The 22712-nt window shown below is 40.1% G+C and overlaps 1 protein-coding gene and 1 long non-coding RNA gene across 2 annotated transcripts; one reads left to right on the top strand and one right to left on the bottom strand.

Annotated features, from left to right (window-relative positions):
- Positions 1-9: 9 nt before the first annotated feature.
- Positions 10-13311, bottom strand: LOC125324096. Its single transcript, XR_007202801.1, has 3 exons — positions 13300-13311; positions 3594-3597; positions 10-410 (listed from the first exon to the last, which is right to left on the bottom strand). It is a non-coding gene; the product is annotated as an uncharacterized LOC125324096 (long non-coding RNA).
- On the top strand, positions 2288-22712 carry EXOSC7 (exosome component 7). Its single transcript, XM_048299634.1, has 8 exons — positions 2288-2582; positions 4018-4119; positions 4793-4887; positions 9648-9810; positions 14100-14170; positions 18755-18878; positions 19856-20011; positions 22577-22712. The coding sequence occupies exons 1-8, from the start codon at positions 2418-2420 to the stop codon at positions 22679-22681; spliced, it is 981 nt and encodes a 326-aa protein (XP_048155591.1). The 5' UTR covers positions 2288-2417; the 3' UTR covers positions 22682-22712.

The following is a 22712-nucleotide window of genomic DNA, read 5'->3' as shown; positions in this document are numbered from 1 at the left end:
TATCATTCATAGGAGGAAAGGCTGAGGGACTTGGGCCTGTTCAGCCTCGAGAAGAGACTACTGAGAGGGGACCTCATTAATGTGTATAAATGTCTTAAGTGGGGGGGTGAGGGGGGAAGAGATGGAGCCAGGTTCCTCTCGGTGGTACCTAGCACTAGGATGTGAGGCAGTGGACAGAAACTGATGCACAGAAAGTTCCACCTGAACACGAGGAAGAATTCTTTACTAGTGTGGGTGACCATGCACTGGAACAGGTTGTCCAGAGAGGTTGTGGACTCTCCCTCACTGGACATATTCAAGAACTGTCAGGACACAATCCTGTGCTATGTGCTCTAGGATGGCCCTGCTTGAACAGGGAGGTTGGAGCAGATGACCCCCTGTGGTCCCTTCCAACCCTACCCATTCTGTGACTGTGGTTCTGTGACAGAGCACTCCACTGCAGGTGTCATGTCTGGAGCCAGAGCAAGGGCTGAGTTTGCTTGACACTCTCCATGTCAAGCCACTGCTTCCAGCCTTTGTGGCCTTGCCAGGTATTAATCATGCACTGCAAATGTTCACGTTTCAGGGGCTTCCCTCAGGCTGGCTTTATTTGAGCCAACACATATCATTAATTTACCACAATGAAGTTAGAGGAAAGTTAGAGTTTGCCTTTGTTAAAAAAAACTCCAACATAAAAACCCAAACAAACCCAAGAAACAAGTGACATCCTTTTTTGTATGATAAGCTTCACTACTGCCTTGTGCTGGAATTTGAATGTGCTCAGAAGTGCTCTTTAGGGCAAGAGGATGCCTTCTGTCCTGCCTGAGGAGAAACAAGCCAGACCTGGACTCCTCCCGCCTTTGAAAAACTGCCTTTTGCATGTAAACAAGATTTGCTAGCTGAGCCTCTGGGCTATGCAAGAGTTTGACTAACATCAGGTAGATTCCAAACTGGGATGGCAGAGGTGGGGAAAAAAATTAACAAATCACTCTCTTTCTGGCAGTTGGAACTGTTAGCTGCTGTGGGCTAAGCCATGAGAGGCAGGAGCTGAGATGAGAGCCAGAATGTCATCTCCCTGTGCTCTCAGTGGAAATCATAGGGCGCATCTACATTAACACTGTGTTTCAGATCAAAATCGCTTGCTTTTTCAGGGAGTTTTTGATTTCTTCTTACTTCTTGTTTGGTTCACACTGTGGAATGTGATGACACAAGTATCATACTGCAAGTCAAATGAAGGGTCAATCTGTGCTGGACAGCAGCACTGGCAGATGCTATTTTAGAGAGAATATACAAACCAGGGCCCTTTCATGCATAGGCACTGCCTTTGTCTGGCACTCCCCTGGCCCAGGAAGAAGACCTGGCCCTGTTCACCTCCCTAGGGTGAGCAGGGAGGACAAGCTATCCAAGCCTCGGCTCCCAGCTCTGTCAGGCTCCACTGCTGGCTTTCCCCACCAAGAAGCAGTAAGCAATGCCCATGCAACAACTCTAGAGTGCAGAAACTTGACTCCTTTTGGATGCAGGTAAGCCATGAGAAGAGTCCCAGAAATGCATCAGCTATGCCCCAACTGCTAATGGATAAGCAGCCTGCCAATGGGACCAGACCAACCTAAAACCTCCAAAACCATCCATTGCTCTTGAGGTTTGCTCCCACTGCATCATGCCACCTGCTCAAGTAGGCACAGCCAGGAATGCTCTGTACACTTGACTGAGCAAGGAGTTCTGGAAAACTGGATGAACTCCAACACTGCTGTGTAACTCTTCAGAGCCATGGATCATTTTTATCCAAGCAAGCATCAGTGTGAAGTCAGATAGCATCTTTTAAAATACTGTGAAAATGATACACAGGAGTTGTGCAAAAAGGCGTGCAATCTTACATTAATGACTGTTATGCAACTTTCAATTAAGGCTGTCAAAAAAACCCCAACCCTTAATTATTGTTTTAATATAATAGTGCGAGCTTTTAATTACATTTCCCACGCCACCTTCCCAGCGATATCTGGCACAGGACGAACAGAATCTCCTAAGGAAAGCATTTGGTTTCTTCCCTGCTGCCGCACCAGCCTTCCCCGCCCACCGCACCTCGCTTGGACCTCTCTGAGGTAAAAACTTCGCAAGGAAAATGAAGAAACGCAGAGGACTCTGACTACGCGATCCCGTTCTGAGCACTGGGATATTTCCACAGCCTCTTTCAGGAGCTCTTGGCAGAGGGCAGGCAGAGAGCGGGTGCTCTGGGTTTACCACGAGGGCCAGCTTCTTGGACGGGACGTTTTCCGGAATGCGGGCTGCCTAGTGGGTACCGCGTCCAGAGCGCTGCGCCTACTCCATGTGAAAGGCTTCTGTGGCTTCCCGATTGCACCCCCCGCTTTGCCGGCAGGAAGGGGGAGCCCCCGCTGTGAGGTGCCGGTGTCGGTGCCGGCTGGGCGGGTGGGACACCAGCTATGGATACCGGCAGCTTTCCCGCCGCGGGCGGGCGGGCGGGCGGATGGAAGGCAGGAAGGCAGGGAGGAAGCGTGGCACTGCGCAGGTGCAGGCGGGAGGTGGCGGGAATGGCGTCCGTGGTGCTGAGCGAGGCGGAGAAGCTCTACATCGTGCACGGCGTGCAGGTACCGGGGTGGGCGCCGGGCGGTGGGGAGCGAGTTAGGCTGGGGAGGAGGGGGATAGGAAGGGAGGAAGGAGGGAGGGAGGGAGCCCTCCACCGTTGTGGCGGGGGGCGAGCCTCCGGAGTAGTAATTATCTGAGTACACTGAGCGTCGGAACGGGAAGCAGGCTGAGAGCAGGACGTGGATTTGTTTGCACAGAATCATAGAATAAGCTGAGTTGGAAGGGACCAACAAGGATCATCAAATCTAGCTCCCAGCCTTGCACAGCCCTGCCCTAAGAATCACACCATGTGCTTTTGAGCATTGTCCAAACGCTTCTCGAACTCTGTCAGACTCAGTGCTGTGACCACTTTACTGGGGAGCCTGTTCCAGTGCCCAACCACCCCCTGGGTCTAAAGCCTTTTCCCGATACCCAACCTAAACCTCCCCTGACACAACTTCCGGCCAGTTTTTTTGTGTCCTGTCACTGGTCACCACAGAGAAGAGATCACTGCCTGCCCCTGCTCTTCCCCTCAGGAGGAAGCTGTAACTGCAGTGAGGTCTCCCCTCAGTCTCCTCCAGGCTGAACAGGCCAAGTGACCTCAGTAGCTCCTCAGACGACTTCCCCTCAAGGCCCTTCACCACCTTCCTTGCCCTCCTTTGGATGCTCTCTAATAGCTTAATATACTTCTTCTGTCCCCATTTGCTCATCTTCCCTTGCTCTTTCCACCTCTTCCCTGGCTCTTTCTCAAGTTATTGCCGTTAGATAGAGTTTTAGCCTGTCACTTAGTGAAGGAACGTGAGTGGACCAAGGAGGAAGAGTAAAAGATGTCTGGGGAGAAGCCCCAAAGATAACAGAACTGTATTTTTACTGAATTTTACTGAAAAACAGCCTGGTTTTATGGGAACGAGCTGTATAGTATCAGAGGATGCCTAATACCCGTTTTTGAAATACAAGTGGATGAAGGCATTTGGAAGGCTGGTGTATTATTTTTGTCTGCTGGTGTCCTAACTTATTATGTAAAAGTACAGAACTTGCCTGTCCCAGCAAAGAGCTGGGTTGTATTAGGTAATGTACCATTTAAGGCCACGACCTTTACAGTTTTGGAATCTGAAGCTTTCTTTCGGGTATTGGAGGGGCTTGGTGCAGTTCATGTCTGCCTGCAGATTGCTTGTTGCAAGCTCTACATAAACGAGATATAAAAGAAAAAGTACAGTTGCTTCTTTTGTACTCCATGATGAAACTACAAGTTGTTGCTTTTATATCCTCTTTACTGCTGTGTGGTATAGGAGAAGGAAAGTTCAAAGTCACAGGGGTTGAGGGGGGGGTTGTTGGGTTTTTGTGGTTGTTTAGTTTTTTTGGGTTGTTTGGTTTGGTTTGGTTTTGGTTGGGTTGTTTTTTTTTTTTACTTTTCATTACTGATTCCCTTAAGTGCAGTATATTGATTGTCATACTTAGGAAGATCTTCGTGTAGATGGTCGAGGTTGTGAAGACTACAGATGTGCAGAAGTAGAAACAGATGTTGTATCAAACACAAGTGGATCTGCAAGAGTAAAGCTGGTAGGTAAATTTCTTAGGGATTTGGTACCTTGCTGATAAAATTCCTTGTTCATATGACTAGTTAAGCTGATGCTATTCATAGATGGGTTTTTGTGTATAATGGCATGTGTGTATAGCAGTAACTAAAACTATGGGATATGGAAATAATGACAGGGTACATAATTAGTTCAGGCAGGCTTGAGCTGGATTTAATGTAAAGTGCCTGGACAGCCTTCAGTCTGAACTAATCTAACATTTAATCTTGAAAACTGAAGTTACTGTTGTGCCTAATCCCTGAGGGTGGGGGCAAAAATTTCTGTTCCTTTAGAATGAAGCAAAACTACTTCTGACGTGTTGAGTGTGAAGAAGATAAATATACTGTGCAGTATTATGAAGGTTCTGCAGAAGGAGTTGTTTACAGAACCAAAATGACAGAAGTAGTCTTGGATATTAAGACTGTCTTTTTAACCTAGAGGAAGGTAATATGTATGGTAATTATTTGAAGAATCTTCTTAGGCTTAATATTGTCGTTCTAAAGCCTTTTGTTCTTTAAAAAAATGTTATTTTAAGTTTACTCTGATAGAATTATCTGATAACTGAAAGGTGGAAATGTCAGCTTGTCATAGACATTTAAATTAAACAAGTAGTTCTGTAATTATAATTCCAGTTGTGTGATATGCTTTTGTTTTAATAGGGAGAAACTGATATCTTGGTAGGCATAAAAGCTGAAATGGGGACACCGAAGTTGGAGAAACCAGATGAAGGTTACCTGGAATTTTTTGTTGACTGGTTAGTATACTAGAGAAGAATGAAATAGATCTAATATTTGGAATAAATGGCTAATCAGGTCTTGCCATTATTCAGAAGTTTATGCCTTCATTCACTAACCTCCTCTAGAGGTTTGAGTAATAGAAACAAGTTCTTTTACTGTTTCAGTAGCAGTAAATGTTGAGAAATTTTTGGCTGGTCCTGCAAACCCAAAAGAAGCGAATCAGTAGGAGTTAAAGAATGAAAACAGGTGAAATTAAACAATCCCAAATTGCATAGCATCACTGCAGCTGGAAGAGAATAATGGTTCTAGTACATGTGCATGTAACCTGACTTCATGACTAAGATGTCAGCTGTTGGTTTTTTCCATGAAAAAATATAGAAAATCTCTTTCAAAAGAAGTTGGAAGAAAAGAATCGACCAATACAGACTGTGCTTTAGCTGTACTTAAAGGTTTGCTTACTTTGTCTGTGAAAGCAGTGGAAAAAGATTGAAATGTGTTTTGTACAAAACTTTTTTTTCATTTAAAAAAAGAAAAATCCCCAGTGTAAACTTCAGATGCAAAAACTAATTAGAAATTTTAGTTATATATTTATCAGTGAATCCATCTTTCATTAACTAAAAGGATGTTTGTTTTTAATCAGACTTCTTGCATTTTGCTACAAATGGACTGTTGTTTATCCTTACAGTCTTCATAGTGGTTGAATTACAGAGGAAGCTAGAAGAAAACTGAGAACTCTTGTTTTCGGGTTGCTCTGAGATAGCACAGTGACATCTCAGTGTTAGACTAGACTGTCTGCAGCCTGAGACTACAGTATCCAAGTCTTGCAGACTTCCCCAAAACTGTTCTTTATGACATAAAGGGCTTTGGGGATCTCTCATAAAAGCCTTGTCATTGTCAACTTGGCTGTTTTGCATGTGACATCTCCTTTTCTTTTTATTAAAAACAAAAAAATGTTGCTACTCTGACATTAAACCAATATACCATTGTTAAAGCTAATGTATGAGAGGTACTAAGTGTATATCTGATAGTCTTTCTGACCTAATTGTCTATATCTGCCTTAACATTGGTGTGTCACATTATGCAGCCTTATCTGAGACTGCCTCTCTACATCACTATGTTCTAGTTAACTGTGGAAATTTACACCTTAAAGGAAAGCACTCACCTGTGAATTAGTTGTTTATGATTGCTGTTCAAAAAATATCAGATGGGAAGATGATCTTGAATGCGGTCCTACTGTTAAAACTCATGTATGAAGTGAGTTAAATGGTACATATTTATTGTTTTGGGGTTTTTTTCTGGTTGTTTCTATATGAAGAAAGTTCACTGACAGCAGGGACATTTCCTTCCTGAAAAAAGTGGTCTGTGGACATGTGGCAATTCTGTGACGCTTCTTGTGTGTGAAAATAGATATTAGAAAAATTTCAACTCATTAGATTAATGTTAGGTTGTATTTTTGGTTAATCTCTGCTTCATGAGATGGGAGGGAGAAGTGCATCGATATTGTGGGAGATGAATCTTGTCAGTTCAGAAGTAGGTAATCTTTGATTTCTGTGACAACACGCGCCAAAAGCCTGAACTTTAGAGAAGTGTAGTCACTTTTCACATGCTCGTGGCACAGGGAAAGGTGTTCTTTAGCCTCCAGAAAGATGCAAAAGACAAAAAGTGAAGTGGAGGCAGCTTGTTTTCTGTCGAGCTGCTGTCAGCACCCTGATGCTTTTCCAGGCTGCCACTGGGTGGTAGTAACTGAGCGTAGTTTGATACCCTGCATCTCCTGGTGAAGTTCCTGTGTGTTCTACTTGGCTTTTATATTGTTGAAGCTAATAATGAAAACTCGGACTGCAGTGATTACTGTCTTAAAATGCTTATTTCCCAAAACTTTCATGGTTTCTTTTACTGATGAAAATAATCACTTGCTGGATCATCTCTGTTCCAGACTTCCATTTCTCTTTATTCTGCTCTGAGTCCTTTACCTAAAATCCAAAGAGCACACTTAGTCCCATTTTGAGACAGACTTTAGTGCGGGTCTCTGGAAGGGATGATTTTTGGGGCACTGATTTGTGATCCTAGAAAATAATTATCATAAAACAAGTCTGTGTCCTGTGTGGTATTCTTACTGCCTGTCATCACTGGAGAAGATATTCATCCTGGCTCTTGATGTTGAAAGACTGCTGTGTGTGCTTTTCTCACATTTGAGTTTTGTGGCTCACCTGATTTACCATTTTCAAACTGTAAGAAATAGGAACAACAAGAAAAGCAGACATTTGAATTCCTTGAATGCATCAGATTTTGTTTGTGGAATTAGGGAAGCAAGGAATATATTTGTCCAGGCCTGGCCTTCTGTAGATTACAGTATATTAATGGCCTGAGCAATAGGTGGGCAATACTTAGCTGTTGCAACAGGAGGATTTTGACTGGTAACAGGAAGAGTTTTGAAATTCAGTAGAGATCTGTGGTAGAAGCATTGTTATGCTTTAGGAGGAATCTTAGTCTGTTAGGCACTGTGACACTGAAATTATTTTGATGATCTTGAAAGTTACATCCTGCTTGGGAGTATAAGTTTTGTACCACTACTAAGTCCTTTCTATGCTCCATAAGCCAAGACTTTTGGCATTTTCTCTTTCTAGTCTGTTAAGACAACCCCCTTCCAAATTTTGCCCAGTGTAAATTACTGCAATAATCTGTAGGCATTAGGTGGCAGTATTTACCAAATAGTTATTATAATAATATCCTGCTAACCTTACTTCTTTATTTCACTTTGATTGCAAGGAAATGAAGTGTTAAAATAATAATGGAATTAAGATGCAGTGAAATGTACAGTGATATTCCAATTGGGTCTAAGGTTCTTTCTGTCACTGTCAAACAAAGCTTCCACTTGTAATCAAAAAATACGACGTTTGCTAAAACTTTTTGTTTAGAAATAATAATGAGGCATAGATTGAAGTTTGCATAACTCTTTCAACTTACCACAGAGATCATAATGCTTGCATAGCATGCTTTAAACAGAATAATCTTGTTAACTTGCATAAAAGCTGCTTCCATGGATAAATGCTTGTTTAATACAACCTGAGGACCTGACTCATTACTGAGTTATACTTAGATAAGATCCTATCTCATAAAATTGGTGTATAATAACCCTGAATAATATTGCGTGTCACACTTGCAGCGCTTATTCATGTGGCAAATATAGTTTAGAAGCATAGATCAGTGCTTAATTGGCAGTAATGTTTCTTTGTATTTTTAAGCATGTGTAGTGCTGTCTGTTAATAGTAGCAGCAAATGACTTCTATAAAATCCAGTAGTTCTTCCTGGCATTCTGAGTTTTCATCAACTCTGCAAAACAACAAGTTGGAATAATTACTGTGAGGTAAGGATAATAGTAGGTAATTATATGTAAGGTTATAGGTTCTGCAGTACTGTTGGTACAGCTCACTTGATGGTTTAAGTCATGCCTTGATAAAGTGAATCTTTAGCCGTTTGGGATTTTTTTTAAAGGTGAAGTGATTGTATTCCAAGACTTAATTTTCTGCTGTATTTTTGTATTCCTGGTGTGCAAAGGTTTTGTATCATCATATAGATACAGAACATACATGAGAAATTAGCCCTGTGAGGTGCCCTGCCAGGAGAATGTGGGGCTTTGCCGTTACAGATTTTGAGCAGACCAAGACTACTTCTGTGGAACCACTTCCTTTGATATGTTCTGCAAGGAGAAATTAATTTGGTGGAGGTCTGACTGGTTTATTTTAAAACAAGATTTGCAATGGTGCTACAGGTCCACTGCTTGAGAATATTCTTGCCCTCTGTATAAACCAGAGGTTGGGTTTGGAATCTTTGTTCATTATTTTGCCATATATGCATCTCTAGACATTTCTGCTCTATTTTATTCTTCTTTGGAGGCAAGGCCTTTTTTGCTTGGTTTGGATTTTTTTTTTTTTTTTTTTTTTTTTTTTTTTTTTTTTTTTTTTTTTTTTTTTGTTGGTTAGTTTAGTTTGGCTTTTGTTTGTTTGGCTGGGGTTTTTTTGTAGGCCTGTTTTCTTTTCTTGTTAGAAGTTTGTTCTTAGCTACATACCAGGCCCCAGCATCCAAGAACTTTCTTGCATGACTGCTCATAAATAAATGTTCGGGTCTTCTCAAGTTTGTTTTGTTGGAATCAGAGAAGTGAAGAGCACACACTCTGTCAGATCCCTTCAGGAAAATATGTTGTTTAGTTGCTGTTCTCCATAAGCTGCTGAAAGTAATGACCTGCTTTCTATGAGGGGCTTGATAGCAGACAGTACACTCAGTAAAGAAATTACCAATTAAGGTCAGGCAGTCATGTTACTTATAAGAAATTAGTGTTCTGTTTGTCATATCATTATATCTTTTTCTTCTAAGCCACTCTTTTAATAATTTAACATTCAGCTCTTACTAGGCTGCCTTGTTAGCTGTTGTGAACTTAGTACAAATGTCTCACTTTTTTTTTAAAGGGTTGACATGATAGAAGGTGACAGCGCTTAAGAAATAATCTCTGAGAAAATTCAGCAAATTATACGTCAATTATAACTTGGGAACTGAAGATAGTGGTGGGATTTAGTTAGTATTAGTATTTGTAACAAAATGTCAGTATATTATCTGCACCAAAACCTTCTCTTATGCAAAATGGAAATCATTCCTTTTCAGATAGGATGCCTATTCTTGTACAAATAAATCCTTAGATACTTTCAATGCTTTATATTTAAGAAATGTTCTTTGGATGTTTGCTGCTTCAGAAGTGAAATTATTCTTTTCTTTCTTTATCTAGTTCTTCAAACTCTCCTGAGTTGGAAGGCCGGGGAGGAGAAGAACTTGGCACAGATATAGCAAATACGCTGTACAGGGTATTCAGCTGCGAGAACAGTGTAGACTTGAAATCCCTTTGTATCAATCCCAAAGAGCACTGCTGGGTTCTCTATGTGGATATATTGGTAAGTACAGAAATGAAAACTAAGATTCAACAAAATTTTTCTGAGGCAGAGACTGACTTAGCATAACCTTGTGTATTTTCTTATGTAAAAAAAGGCTTCTCATAATGTGATGTAATGTATCACAGCATGGATGGCCGTTTTCTTGTGAACCTACTTACAGCAGTTAATCACTAATTTCAGTTTGCTCTTTTTCTACTCTTCTTGATGTTGCTGTTCCACTGCAGAACTAAAAAAACATTGAATACTCCGAATCTCTCTCAGATAAAAATCAGTGATCTTATACTGACCAGAAAATTGCCACTGAAGAAGGGTAAACTTCTCTTCTAAGCTAAATGTAACAGCAAATATATTGTTCTAATGAATGTAAGTTATCATGGCTGGATGTTAGCCCTAACAGAACTGCCCATCCTGTTTGCTTCTTTGCACTCTTATCACTACTAATTCAGTAAAGTAAAATAGAAGCTTTTCTGGCAAAAGCTGGGTTTAGCCTAGGTGCTTTTTGATGAAAGTTGTATATATGTATTGAATGTAGAAGGTAAACTGGGTATTTGTTCCCATGACAATAATGAAAACTGAATTTTATGTGTACAAATCTGATGCATGCAGCAGCTCAATTTCCAAAATATGCTGCATTTAAAGCACTCTGTCATGGGACTTTTAGAAGTCTGCAAGTCAGACTCTCCTGAATATCATTTCTAATTCTTATTGGTCCAAAGTTGACTTTCTGTTTGTCAAATTTGGAAGTGAAAATATGTTAAGGGATCTTACAGGAATCCATTAGTGTCTGTGAAATAATGTGCAAAATGTTAAGCTGTATGGCCAGAAAATTAAATACAGGGTTTTGTTGAACAAAACAGGAACATTTAGACTAAATAAATGAGAAAATTAGTTCACTAAGTGTTTAAAAAGCACTAGCATTAGCCTGATTATGGTAGATACAGTACATGCCACAAGAGTCCACCTACAGAATGATGGAATATGTACCTCTACTGAGTGCTTTAACAGCCCAAGTCACTGGCTTATTGCAGCTTGGCGTGGTTTAATGCAGAATGAAGTGTTAGTTCTGAGAAATCACACTGGGGCCTTTAGTTACTAGGTAATTACAAGCAGAGGTACAGAATATTAAATGCTGTGCATATTTAAGCAACATGCTGCTTAACATTGCATAGGCACTGCATAAACAAAGCCTTTCATAAAGCTGTCTGCTCCTGTGTGTATATATATACACATGTACACTGTTCTGTATAGCTTTTGTTTGAGATGTAGCTGGTCATTATCTGATTGTTCCTGGACAGATTTGTTGATTGTCCACAGCTACAGAGAAGAACAGCCTTGGTGTTTTCATGCTACTAGTTGTATCAGAATTATGAACATCAGGGCCTATGTTATGTGAGGAATTTTACATTTAGCCCTTTTTACAGTGCCAATAAAGAATCTGTTGCAGGTTCATAATTACAACTCTAAACTTGATGAGTCTTCTTAATGTTATATTCTGCAGGGGTTTTGTGTGTGAGCCGTTGAAGAGCTGTTGGTACAGTTAGAACAAGATACTGTTAACATTTCTCTCTACTCTGTTCCACCCCCAACTTTTTTTTTCCACCTCAGGCCTCTGTATTATACTTTTAGTGGGGTGTGGTAGAAGGATGACACCTGGGCTAATATAAGGAGCAACTCATATTATTTGTATTTGGAGGGGGACAGATTCTGAGTATAAAAACAACACTCATAGAGAGTCCTTTGGGTGATATTTTCCTTCAGAATTCCTGGAAATTGTTTACATTGATGTTTGTGTTGCATAGTTATGTTGGAGGGAAAATAAGCCTTATATCTGTTGTGAGGCTGAAAATACTGGTACCTTGTGGTCAGGTGTGAAGGTACTTGTCTGGAAATCTCTCATTCCAAAAGATCCAGAAAGAATGTTATGAGCCTGGAAATACTCCATTACTATATAATTTAGCCATGTGTACTTTGATTGAAACATCTATATTCAGCTCCTTTGTGTAAATAGAATTTGACACTTGCAGCCTCAAAGAGAAAACAGTTTGTTTTGCAGACTCATGCAGCTTTATAGATTAAAAACATCTCTCAAATATTTTCCAGTGGTCAGTGTACTTGGGACGTGCTATAATCCTGTACAGTCAGACAAGGAGAAAAAGCAATTTCAAGCATGCACACCACAAAGATGCAGACATGTGGACAAACTGAGATTATATATGTCAAAGGTCAAGAATATATACCATGACCTTTCAAAGTATATGCTTTCTTTCTTAATGGAAGGCATTCCACTTCCAAATAGTACCTTATGGAGTACCACAAAAGCCTGTTCTCACCTTCTCTGTGTTTTCCTCAATTTCTTTCTTTTTCTAAGCAAGCCATTGATGTCAGAAATAAGCTTTCAAGCATTTTTGAGTGGGTTTTTATATATATGTATAGTTTTCTCCACATGGTTTGCCCCAGCAGCCTGCTGTGCCAAGCAAGGAGAATCAAAGTGTGCAATCTCTTATCATTCTCTACCCAGTCACAGTAGGTTGTGTGTCAGGAGGACAGGGTGTGTTAGGTTCTCTTGAAATTTTTGCAGTTCACTACTGAGCACCTTGCAGGATTTCCTCATGTTTTATATTCCACTCTGCCCCAGTCTGATAAAAAAAGAAGTTAGGAATCTCTACTTTTGGAGGAAAAGCTTCTCTGGATAAGGTGAGGTCTACAATGTGTTATCTTTTCTTTCCAATAACTTTTTCACTTGCATATCAGTAAATTAGAAGCAGTGAAGACTCCTCTGCTTCCCATAACTCACAGTTGCAGACTTTCTTAGTCCTGAAAATAAATAAATAACTGGGGCAGATATCAGTACAAGGTGCTTCAGCTGAGAAAAACGTTCCTTTCTTTGCAGAGGAATTGTTGCACCATGCTCTGTGCAGGCTGTGTTCCTTGCCTCTAGGAGCCACTGTAGTACAGAAGAGGCTTCAGAACATCAGCCTGAACACAAGCCTAGCAACAGTGCAAGCACATCCCGTTATTGTGTTTTAATAACAAAGATATTGTGGGGCTTATTGTGTTATCAAGTAAAATCCAATAATGACTGAAAGGGGCAAGTTAACCTCTCTGTATCCAGCAGCTGTTTGCAAAGAAATAATCAGATCACCTTTGTATTTAGCTTTCTATCCCAACTTTTTGTCATTCTTTTTACACTGTTCAGTCTGTCTTCATGAAAAGAAACGGTCTTTGCGGAATATCTTGTTTATTATTTGCTCCCTGTGCAGGAGTTTATCTCATTTTTAAATAGATTTTGAAGAACAGTCAATGCAATCAGGATTGCAAAACTTGGTTTGCTCTCACCATACAGCATAGATTGATGTGACAGAGAAGCATCCATGTGTTCTTGCTGAAGTAATTCCAAATGCTTGCTCTGTGTGTGTGTGTTCTCAGGAAATAGTACTGGCAGCTGAGAGCTGAGCTTGTCAGAGAAGTGACAGTAGGCAATGGACAGACACATCTCTGATTGTCTGGCAGCCTGCAGGAGGTATTAGTGGTTATGGGAGCCCTCCCTTTTTACCTTGTATGCAGTGCTGCTTTCCCCTTTGCCTGTTGTTCTCCCAGTCTTCATGGGAAGAGGCTGAGCTAGGCTCCCTCCACACACTTCACTTGTTCATAACACTCATATGAAATAGACTTTGACATCAGGATTTCCTTAGATCACTTTCGGCTACGAGGCAAACCTGACAATGACTCTTTCCCATAAAGAGAATAAATCATGATGTGCCTTCATAACTCTACCTTATGTAAGTAGCTTTCCATACCATGTTCTTGGTGACAGTGTGTGTTTCATCTATGAAAGCAATTCTCCTAGTTGGTTTTGTCTGGCTGATACTTAAAAAAAGGCCCCTCTTTGAAATAAAATACAGAAAATTGATTGGCTTGATTTAACACTAAAGAATTAATGTAGTGAGTTTATAAAGAGTATTCCGGTCATAGTCTAGTTCAGAACCTTAGCACAAGAAGATTAAGAACAGTGGTGGTTTCATTTCAGCTTCTATTATTAAATTTTATCATTAATTTTATTATGAAGTGCATTAACTCTTCTATTTTGCATGTATAATACAGTTAGCTGAAATCTTAATTTCCTATCTGTTTCTTTTCATAGATAGGCTTTAAAGACAACTTTGTTTTTTAAAAACCTGTTCTGGTAATTAATTTTCTTCCTTTTCAAGTAGCTTTAAAGAAAATAAAGGCTTCATTTAAAGGCAGTAGCCTGATTTTTTTTTTAAAGAGATTCTTCTTTTCCTCCACAGTTATTGGAATGTGGTGGGAACATCTTTGATGCAATCTCTATCGCAGTGAAGGCAGCTCTCTTTAACACAAGGTAAAGCACAGATCTCATTTCATGTGGGTGGAAGTGGCATGGGAAGTGGAAGAGAAGTACTCTCTGTGAGCACAGCAGTTCTAATGCTTAATTATTTAAATAAGAAGTACCCAAGACAGCTTGCATTCAAGTAACATTTGCGTGCAAGTAACATGAACTAATGTTATTTTAAATCAGTTTCTAATAATCAAGTGTCATATTGCATGTTACGCACAATCATGCTCACAATATAACTTTTGTTGTAGCCAGATCCAGAAAAAATAGTCTTGACCATATGGTTTTGTTGCAAGTAGTTGGAGGCCTTGGTGTTGATGCCTTGTGGGTTTGAAATAAGAAGTGTTTACTGATACGTGATGTTCCTGAATAAGAAGCCCTCTGTCAGTGTGACTACTGATTTGTAACTAGCCCTGATTTTCCACTTTTGATTTCGTTCTTATTAACTGTCAGCCTAGAGTTCTTTTCAAAACCAAGAGGAAAAATGTGTTAGTGAGAGATTGTGGGGAGGGGGAAGCAATGTGCCTTTAAAAGAACTTTGCCCCGCGCATTTTAATTCAAAGAATGGAAAAATAAAATCTAGTAGAATGAATGATGCAAGTCTTCTGTGTGTGTTTTTAATAAGATTCACTGCTATTTTTTCTATTGTTTTATTTTCTTTATCTGTAGGTGAAAGGGAGTACAGAGTTTGTAGCACCCTTGAGAAAAACAACCTAGTGAATGGCTTTGCTAAAAAACTTACATGGCAAAAACAGCTGGTAGAGGTGCAAAACCTAGACTCCTACAAGCATAAATGTTTTAAAAGTGGATCTCAGATTGGTTTTCAGCATTAAATTAAAGATCTGCTAAAGTCACTAGTGTGGTTCTGGCTTATTTATCAGGGAGTCAAGGCACAGTACTAGATCTGGAAAAGTACACACAAGAAGAAGAGGAAAATATGCTTTTGAAGACAGGCAGTGTATCAGGTTATAAATCCTTTAAAAGGGATAAGGGGAGAATCCGTCTGAGACTAGAAGTTGTATATGTTGCTGAGAAATTTCTCTTGTTAATCAAGTTCTCAGTAACTTTTAACAGTAGATTGTTTTTATAACATTAAGAAATACTTCCAGAAATGTAATGGCTCACAAAGGAGTTGGCAGTACACTAAAAAGAAGAAATGCCTTTGTTTCTCTGGGTGAGTTGCCAGGATGCAAAATCATATAGTTAAAACAGTTACTACCATGTGAGTTGTCCTGCAGATCCAAGGCTCATACTTTATAAGATAACTAAGTATTTTTTCTTATTTTAACCAGAATAAAGAGAGAAGATAAAAAGTAATGAATTAAATAAGTGAATAAAAGAAAATCTGTTGCTCTGGGAACATGGACAACATAATGGAGGGTGTAATTATTTTAATGTTTCCTATCTATTTTTATTATTCTGACCACTGTGTCCTTTATATAATCTTTAAACTGCAGGCAAACTCCACAAGTCTTGTTGAAGTTGGGAATCATATCAAAATGTGGTACCTGATACAATGATGATGATACAATGCATGAGCCTCTTGATTTTTTACCTTTGAAAACTCTATCTTACTGATTTGAGCAGGGAATGCTAGTTCAGCTTATCTCATACAAGCTCAGAAAGTCAAGAGGTGAAATACAAAGTGAAAACCTGTTGTCCTCATTCGCTATTCCTCTCCCTTTCCCTTGGTAGCTACTGGGTTTTCTTTGTATTGACACAAGGTTGTGTGAAGAGTGGCTGCCTGTTCTCCATAAAATATTATTCTCCAAACAAGATGTCAGTTTGAAGGTTGTTTCAGATTAAGTGTTCTGAGCTGTGCTCGACATGTGTCCCTCTTTGACTCTTACTTGCTTTCCCTACTTTGTTTACAACCAGGTTTTTGTTCTAAGTGTTTTCAGATTTTTGCCAGCCTTGACTGCAGCCTTGGAACTAAGAGCAGGGAGCTCAAGCTGCTGTTGTTTCTTTGAAGCTACAAAATTTTAGATACTCAGATAGGCATTTGAAAACTTCAGCTTCAATTTAAAATCTTGCTCTAAGCATTTTTTTAATATCTGTGGACAAATTTTGCTTTAGAGGTAAGTAAATCCAACATCACAACTTAAGGAATTTTGTGCAAGACTTAGGGGATTTAAATCCTTTGAATGCCTGACCTGACTCTCCCCTTCAGGCGTGGAACAATGACAATAGGACTGGTTTAGGGGGAACATTTACTCCTCGCAGTTTTGTACTGTTCATCGAGTTCTAAAAACTGCAATCAAGATTATGTGCAGAAGATAGCAGATTATCAGACTTCCTTCTTACCCGTATCTCCCAGATGTTTAAGGATGGATTTATTAATGATGGAAGTAGATACTGCAAAATACGCTGTTAACTACTGTGTCAGGACATTAAACTTGGTCCTGTGGAATGTGCCTACTTGGAACCGAGGCTGCAGAAAATAGACAAGTTACAAAAACTACAAAGTTTATAGCACAGCAGCCTTGCAGATACCGAGGTCTACAGCATGGTAGAGGCAGAACTGATGCCTGCTTGCGAGGGTGGGACTAGTTTTGCATTTGCGAAGTCTGGATCTGCACACACAGAAAAGAGCACTGTTTGTTACATGACTGAGTCTTGCTGTACAGATCTCTGCCCTGGTTAGTTGCAGGAATCAAAACAGAAAAATAACAGTTGCAAAGTGAACACATACAGCTATTTCTTAAGATAAATCTTCACAAGCTGGGAGAGGAAATCTACAGTGTTCTGGAAAAGCTTTGTGCTACATTGGTTTTGCATAGTTTTTGTGTCCATATACCCCCTTTTTATGCAGCTGCAATGCTTGTGTCTGATCTTTTTGCCTTTGCAGTAGTTCTAATTTGCACCTCTCTCATCTGTTCTTGGCCAAAAAAGCTCCTTGCAGGCATTTTTCAGATATTAGTTCTGGCAACTTCTTCTTTCAGACCAAACATTTCTCTGGTTTCAAAGCTATTTTAGGTTGGAGTTAAAAATTGCTTAATCTCACAAATTTTCTTAAAATCTTGCTTTGTTTTTTAAACACTGCTCTGGCACGTACACTTCTTGCTTGACTAGGCTGTTGTCCAGTGTTGTCCACTGTCTTGTGTAGCTTAAGGGTTAGTCACCTTGTGATTTTATTCCATCAACTTCTAATATTTTGAACTTGAAAATAGGCTCCAGTGCATTTCTAATGAGTTGGAAAACATTTGGAGTTTCATTTCAGGAAAAAGTGCACATCACAATTGTTCTGCTTACTCAAAGTGTTCGTTTTGGGTTGGCTCAGGTCACTGTGCTTGTAGAGAAGTTGTCGTCACTGGAGCAGGGTTAGCTGTTTTGAAGTACGTGCCACTAGGACTTCTATCCACAAATAACTAAAATACTCATCCAAGGATCAATAAAAATCACTTTGTGTTGGTGGGGGGAAATGTTCATTAAATCAGTCCCTGTCTCTTCCGCTTTTAAAGGAAGGGATTTGTTACAGACAGCATAGAAGAATGTAACCTCCAGAGTCTAGTTATAAAACACAATGCTACCATAAAAGCATCAACATAAAACCAGATTGTGGTTACTGAAGTTAGCTGTCTTGGGACATCTTGAAATATTTTGTTTTCAAGTGCAAATGTGTGAAAGAGAGATGTGGGTGAGCTCTATGTGTGCTTCACTGGACAGTAATGCCAAGTCTCTCAGTCCGTACTCCATCCTAGCAGGCACCTGGATTAATGGGGTGTATAAGATGCTGACATTCTTGGCAGCTTGAAATACCATCTTCTACTAAATTGTTTTAAATTACTTTATTCATTATGCTAAGAAAACTGCCTTAAATCATCCCGTAAAACTTCCATTAGGTGGCTATCACAAATGCAATGTATGTACGACTGATAAGGAGCCTGTCTAGCTCATTTGTGAGAGAGCCCATCATTCACAACTGAGAAGAAAGCATTTCTTGGATTTCTGCCAGGGTTTTCATCACTGCTTTGCCCTGATAAGTTATATATCTCTTGTATATCTGTCCTTAGAACAGTAGAGTATCTTGCCAATCTTCTCATCTTGCTAGAGAAATGATTTTATGAATGTCATCTTTTCTCTTTACCCCAAGTCTCCTTAGCTGGTGTTATTCTTTCCTGAACAGCTTTACTACTTGTATTTGCTACTGATGTCATACCTTTGCCAAGCAATGCAACTGATGTAATGCTGACAACTTTACTGTTATCTGCAAGGTTGGGAACCACAGAACAAATTCAGTGTTGGTAATTTATCTCCTGTACATCCAGGCAGGTATGCAAAGAATTGTTCAGAACTGATTTGTGCAAATTCCAAAAGAATTTCTCCCCATGTAATAGTGTAAAAAACAACTCAAATTCTAACTGTTTGACTGATGTAAATATGATGATCTTATCCTAAATATCTTCCCAATTAAAATATTTCCTTTGTAGTCTCAGGGAGTGAGTTGTTAATACTTTGATCACATTCTGTACTGTTGTTCTAAACATTTTACCTTGTTTAGAAGAACATGGACTTCCTGGAGTTGTGACTATGTAACGGCTGTAATTGTTACGTGTTCTGGCAATGACTCTGCACCTTTTGTTTCCACAGGATACCCAAAGTGCGTGTTCTGGAGGATGAAGAAGGCACCAAAGAGATTGAGCTGTCTGATGACCCTTATGATTGTATTCGACTCAGTGTAGATGAGGTGCCCTGTATTGTCACACTAAGCAAAGTAAGCCTGACAAATCTCTGACTTTCTGCCTAGAGACTCCAGTTAATTTCACCTGCCATTTATTTTTTCCCTAGAGATAAAATTAGTGTTACAGAAATGGTCAGTGTCCACTATGTATATGTTTGTTTGTCTTTGGTCTCCTAATTATGTAGAACTTTTACTGAATAAGGGGTTTTTTTGTACCTCTGTCTTGTGGGTTTCTATTTGATGCAGTCTTAAAATGCATCTTTTTGCATGCAGTGGAGTTGGTTTTGTTTTTCATCTGCTCCTTGCTTAACATCCAGAGCAGCAGATACATCGGTATGTTAAAGCAAGAGACCATTGTGTTCAGGCATGGAGGTTGTGTGATCTGCCTGGAGTTACATGCTGAGTATTTGTTGCTGAGGACAGAACTCCATTTTCATGGGTGCAGTACCATCCCTTTCCTTTCAAAGGAAAGGTTCTTGTCTTCCTTATGTAGCACACAGCTAACACAGTTTATATTATGGGTGCTGCATTTTCTATGGCAAGTGTTAGTGATTTGCTTAGGTATTTTTTACTTAGGTACTTTGCTTAGGATTTGCTTGGCATTTCTTTTAAGCAAATTGCATAAATAGTAGAGGGGCCATTGCTGAAATGAGGGCTCACCTGAATCTTAGAATGTGTAATTTTCAGGTAGAGAGGAGCGAAGTCTAGACTTAGAGTTGCAGGGAAAGGTGAATATGGAGTTTCATACAGATGAAGGGATGGTAGAGAAGAAAGCAGTATGAAATAGTGACATGCTTATCTCACCTCTGTTGTTTATGTACACATAATTTGGGGTCAGAGGCTGTTAAAATGCTGTGCTATCAAGTTAGTCCTGACTGTTTCCAAAGGCCACATCATTTTAGGATGGGAGGCTGTAGATAAGTAGCAAAGCCACCACTCTCAGTTTAATTTCTTAGTGGGGGAGCTTTGAGAACTGCAGACTAATGCATTGTTTGGTCACTAACTTGCAGATTGGATATAGGCATGTGGTGGATGCTACCCTTCAGGAAGAAGCCTGTTCTTTGGCAAGCCTGCTTATTTCTGTGACCAGTAAAGGTGCCATCACTTCTATGAAGAAAGTGGGGAAAGGTAGCCTGGATCCTGAGAGTATTTTTGAAATGATGGAGGTAAGGAGTGTTGAGCAGTTGACTGTCTTGGGTGATACTGGATGAACTGGAACTTGGGTGTATGGAAAGCTGCAGTAAGGGCTTTTAGAGGAGACATCTTAGTGCTTTGATTTGGTGCACAAGGGACTTGTGAGGGTCACAGGCAGTTTCTTTGAAACAGACTCTAATGTGAATGGACACTGTCTAAAACTTTTAGATGCCTGAAATGTATGGTACTCACATTTGTTTCAGGCAAATACTTCACAGCTGTAAGACAGTAAAGCTTAAGCTGATAAACTTTGAGAGTATTTTTAAAGGACATATTCCCTCCTGTTGTTTCTTTTAAAGACTGAAAGAGCAAAACTTATAACATGGTAAAGTCCCTGTAAGAGTAGAGATGGTGTTTTGAATTGCTGGTGCATGGTGTTCTAGCACAACTCATTTTATGATAAGCTTACTGTTCTCATTTTACTGTTGTTTTTCTTTGCTTCTTTATTGAGTTTACAATCTGTCCCTACTTCATAAAAATATTAGTATCTGGATATTGTCCACATCCATATAAGATCCATTTTAAACCCTTCTTCAGGTTCTTCTTAAATCTGTTCAGTGTAAATTCTCACGCCTGAGTTTGGCCTTGAGCATGAGACAGAAATGGGTTTTGAACTTGAAAGTCAGAATGAAAATTAGATACTTGAAGCTGGCTCTGTTTCCTAGAGACACAAGGCTAATTTCTGCATGGCTCTAGTGAGGAATGCTGAAATTGGAGCCAAGTTTGACAACAGTTGGTCTCAAGTGGGAATTACAGCTGAGTATGTGGCACTTGACTGCGTCATTGTGTTAGTCCAGAGTGCTAATCCCAGTGGTAGCAGTCGGCTTTTTATTTGTGTTCAGACATGCCTCTTTATCCCCCTTACCTGGATAGAGAGGTGTTATCTCTAATTCCTCTGCAGGAGTGAGAGATAAAGCTGATCACAAAAAGCCAAAATGTTTTCTGTAAGGTCAGAGATTACCTGTTTGGTCCTGCCTTAAACTCCACATCCTGATTAGGGTATCAAGGAAAAACAAAAAGGCCTGGGAATGCCCAGTGGAGGAGCTGAGTAACCGATGTTTGACACTTCTATTCCCAAATGCAGGTCAGAGGATGTTCACTTTTTCCTGACTGGTAGAGAACAGACATTCTAGGACATATCTCTTAGGAAGGGAGTTTCATGGGAAGGTTTTGGGGAGCTGCCAGCATTAGGCTTTTTATTACTGAGTTTATGATCCAAGCCAATAGAGAGGCAAGCAGGAATAAGATGCAGTGTTGGGTCAATACCAAAGTTCTGCACAGTTCCCACTCACTTTGACCTGGGGTGAGTGATGTTGTCCTACATTTGAGGAGAAGAAAGTATATCACCCATCGTGACTCTGGACTGCTGCAGTGATCTTTGTCCCAGTGCAGAGCTGCAACAGTTCTTGTGCCCCCCTTTATGTAGCACAACTCATGGTGCCTAGGATTGACAGCTACCCTGCTGCATCAAAGCTCTTCCCAAATTTCCTTTGGTACCATGGCCATATTCTGCCACCTGGCTCTTCAGTTAAAAATGTAGCTTATTTTCAGGTTTGTGCATCTAGGTTTGTGCATGGTTTCAGAAATTGTCACCAGGAGGTGAAACCGAGTTTTGTGTCAGCTGTATGGCAGGCCTAGGTTTGCTGCTTTTGATCAGGAGCCAATAAATTCATTTTATTATAATCTGCCTTTGCCTCTTTAGGGATGGGTGAGCTCTTCATCTCTGTTTGCAGTCAGTATTTCAGGTCATTTAGAGAGACCCTGTGAAAGCTCCAATGGGCACCACTGCCTTAAGGTCTTTGTTTCGCTGTTGCCCAGTGTTTCCCTGCCCTGTAGCTTCCACAGTACAGTTGGGTGTGTGGGAAGAGTAGAGGTCAGCACTGGAGCTAATCCTGGTGGGTTTTCACTGCTGGAGTTCATTCCTGTTAAGAAAACATTCTCTTAACTCCTTTAAGGTCCTTGGACAGGACAGAATTGCACATCATATGAAGGATCTGCCCACAGAGTGATTTGGTGGTGAAGCCAGTGTGCATTTTGGGCTTCTCTGGCCACAGGACAGGGTGTTCAGCTGGTCTAAGTTTATTCTGCTGGTTCTGAGCACATTCAGGAGAGCCTACTGAACTTTCTGTTAGTAGGCTGCTTTGCTGGTCAGGTGTCTCTTGTCCTCTGGCAGCTAGAATATTGCTTCATGGTCTGTGTGCTGGCTAATTTGAACGTGTGCTTGTGCCTGATGTGAATTTAATTTATATTCCTGAGTGATCCAGCGATGCACAGATCTGGTATTAATGATCCTGGAATGCTTCTCTGATGAATGAGAGCACTGCCTTTGTGGGTATATTTTTCCAAAACTTAATCAAGTTAAAATGAAACTTTCACCACCATTATTTTTCTAAATTAAAAGCATATTTTTATGATACCAGCTGGTGTATATGAATCATCAAAGGGAAAACATTTGTCAAAAGGAAGTGTTCCGTAAGAGTTGTCTTCCTGTTAATAAGCATATGTCTCAGGTTTGTTTTGCTTTCTTTGCTTTGCAGACAGGACAAAGAGTAGGCAAGTCACTTCACATAGCCCTTCAGAAGATTTTGGATGAAGAAGAGAGTTTGGGGACCTCAAGACCAAAAGTTGGATTTCTAGGATGAGTTTTTATTAAATGTTCAAAACTGTTTTTAA

Source organism: Corvus hawaiiensis, chromosome 1 (assembly GCF_020740725.1).
Source record: "Corvus hawaiiensis isolate bCorHaw1 chromosome 1, bCorHaw1.pri.cur, whole genome shotgun sequence".
Classification (NCBI taxonomy): Eukaryota; Metazoa; Chordata; class Aves; order Passeriformes; family Corvidae; genus Corvus; species Corvus hawaiiensis.
The sequence above is the reverse complement of the archived record's forward strand: the minus strand, read 5'-3'. Positions and strand labels throughout refer to the sequence as shown.

Bases quoted from the DNA above. Each gene is read 5' to 3' on its own strand.
- EXOSC7 (XM_048299634.1), top strand. From the start codon at position 2,418: ATGGATACCGGCAGCTTTCCCGCCGCGGGCGGGCGGGCGGGCGGATGG. The intron at 2,583-4,017 runs GTACCGGGGTGG...TGTCATACTTAG, and splicing joins ACATCGTGCACGGCGTGCAG to GAAGATCTTCGTGTAGATGG. The intron at 9,811-14,099 runs GTAAGTACAGAA...TTTCCTCCACAG, and splicing joins TTCTCTATGTGGATATATTG to TTATTGGAATGTGGTGGGAA.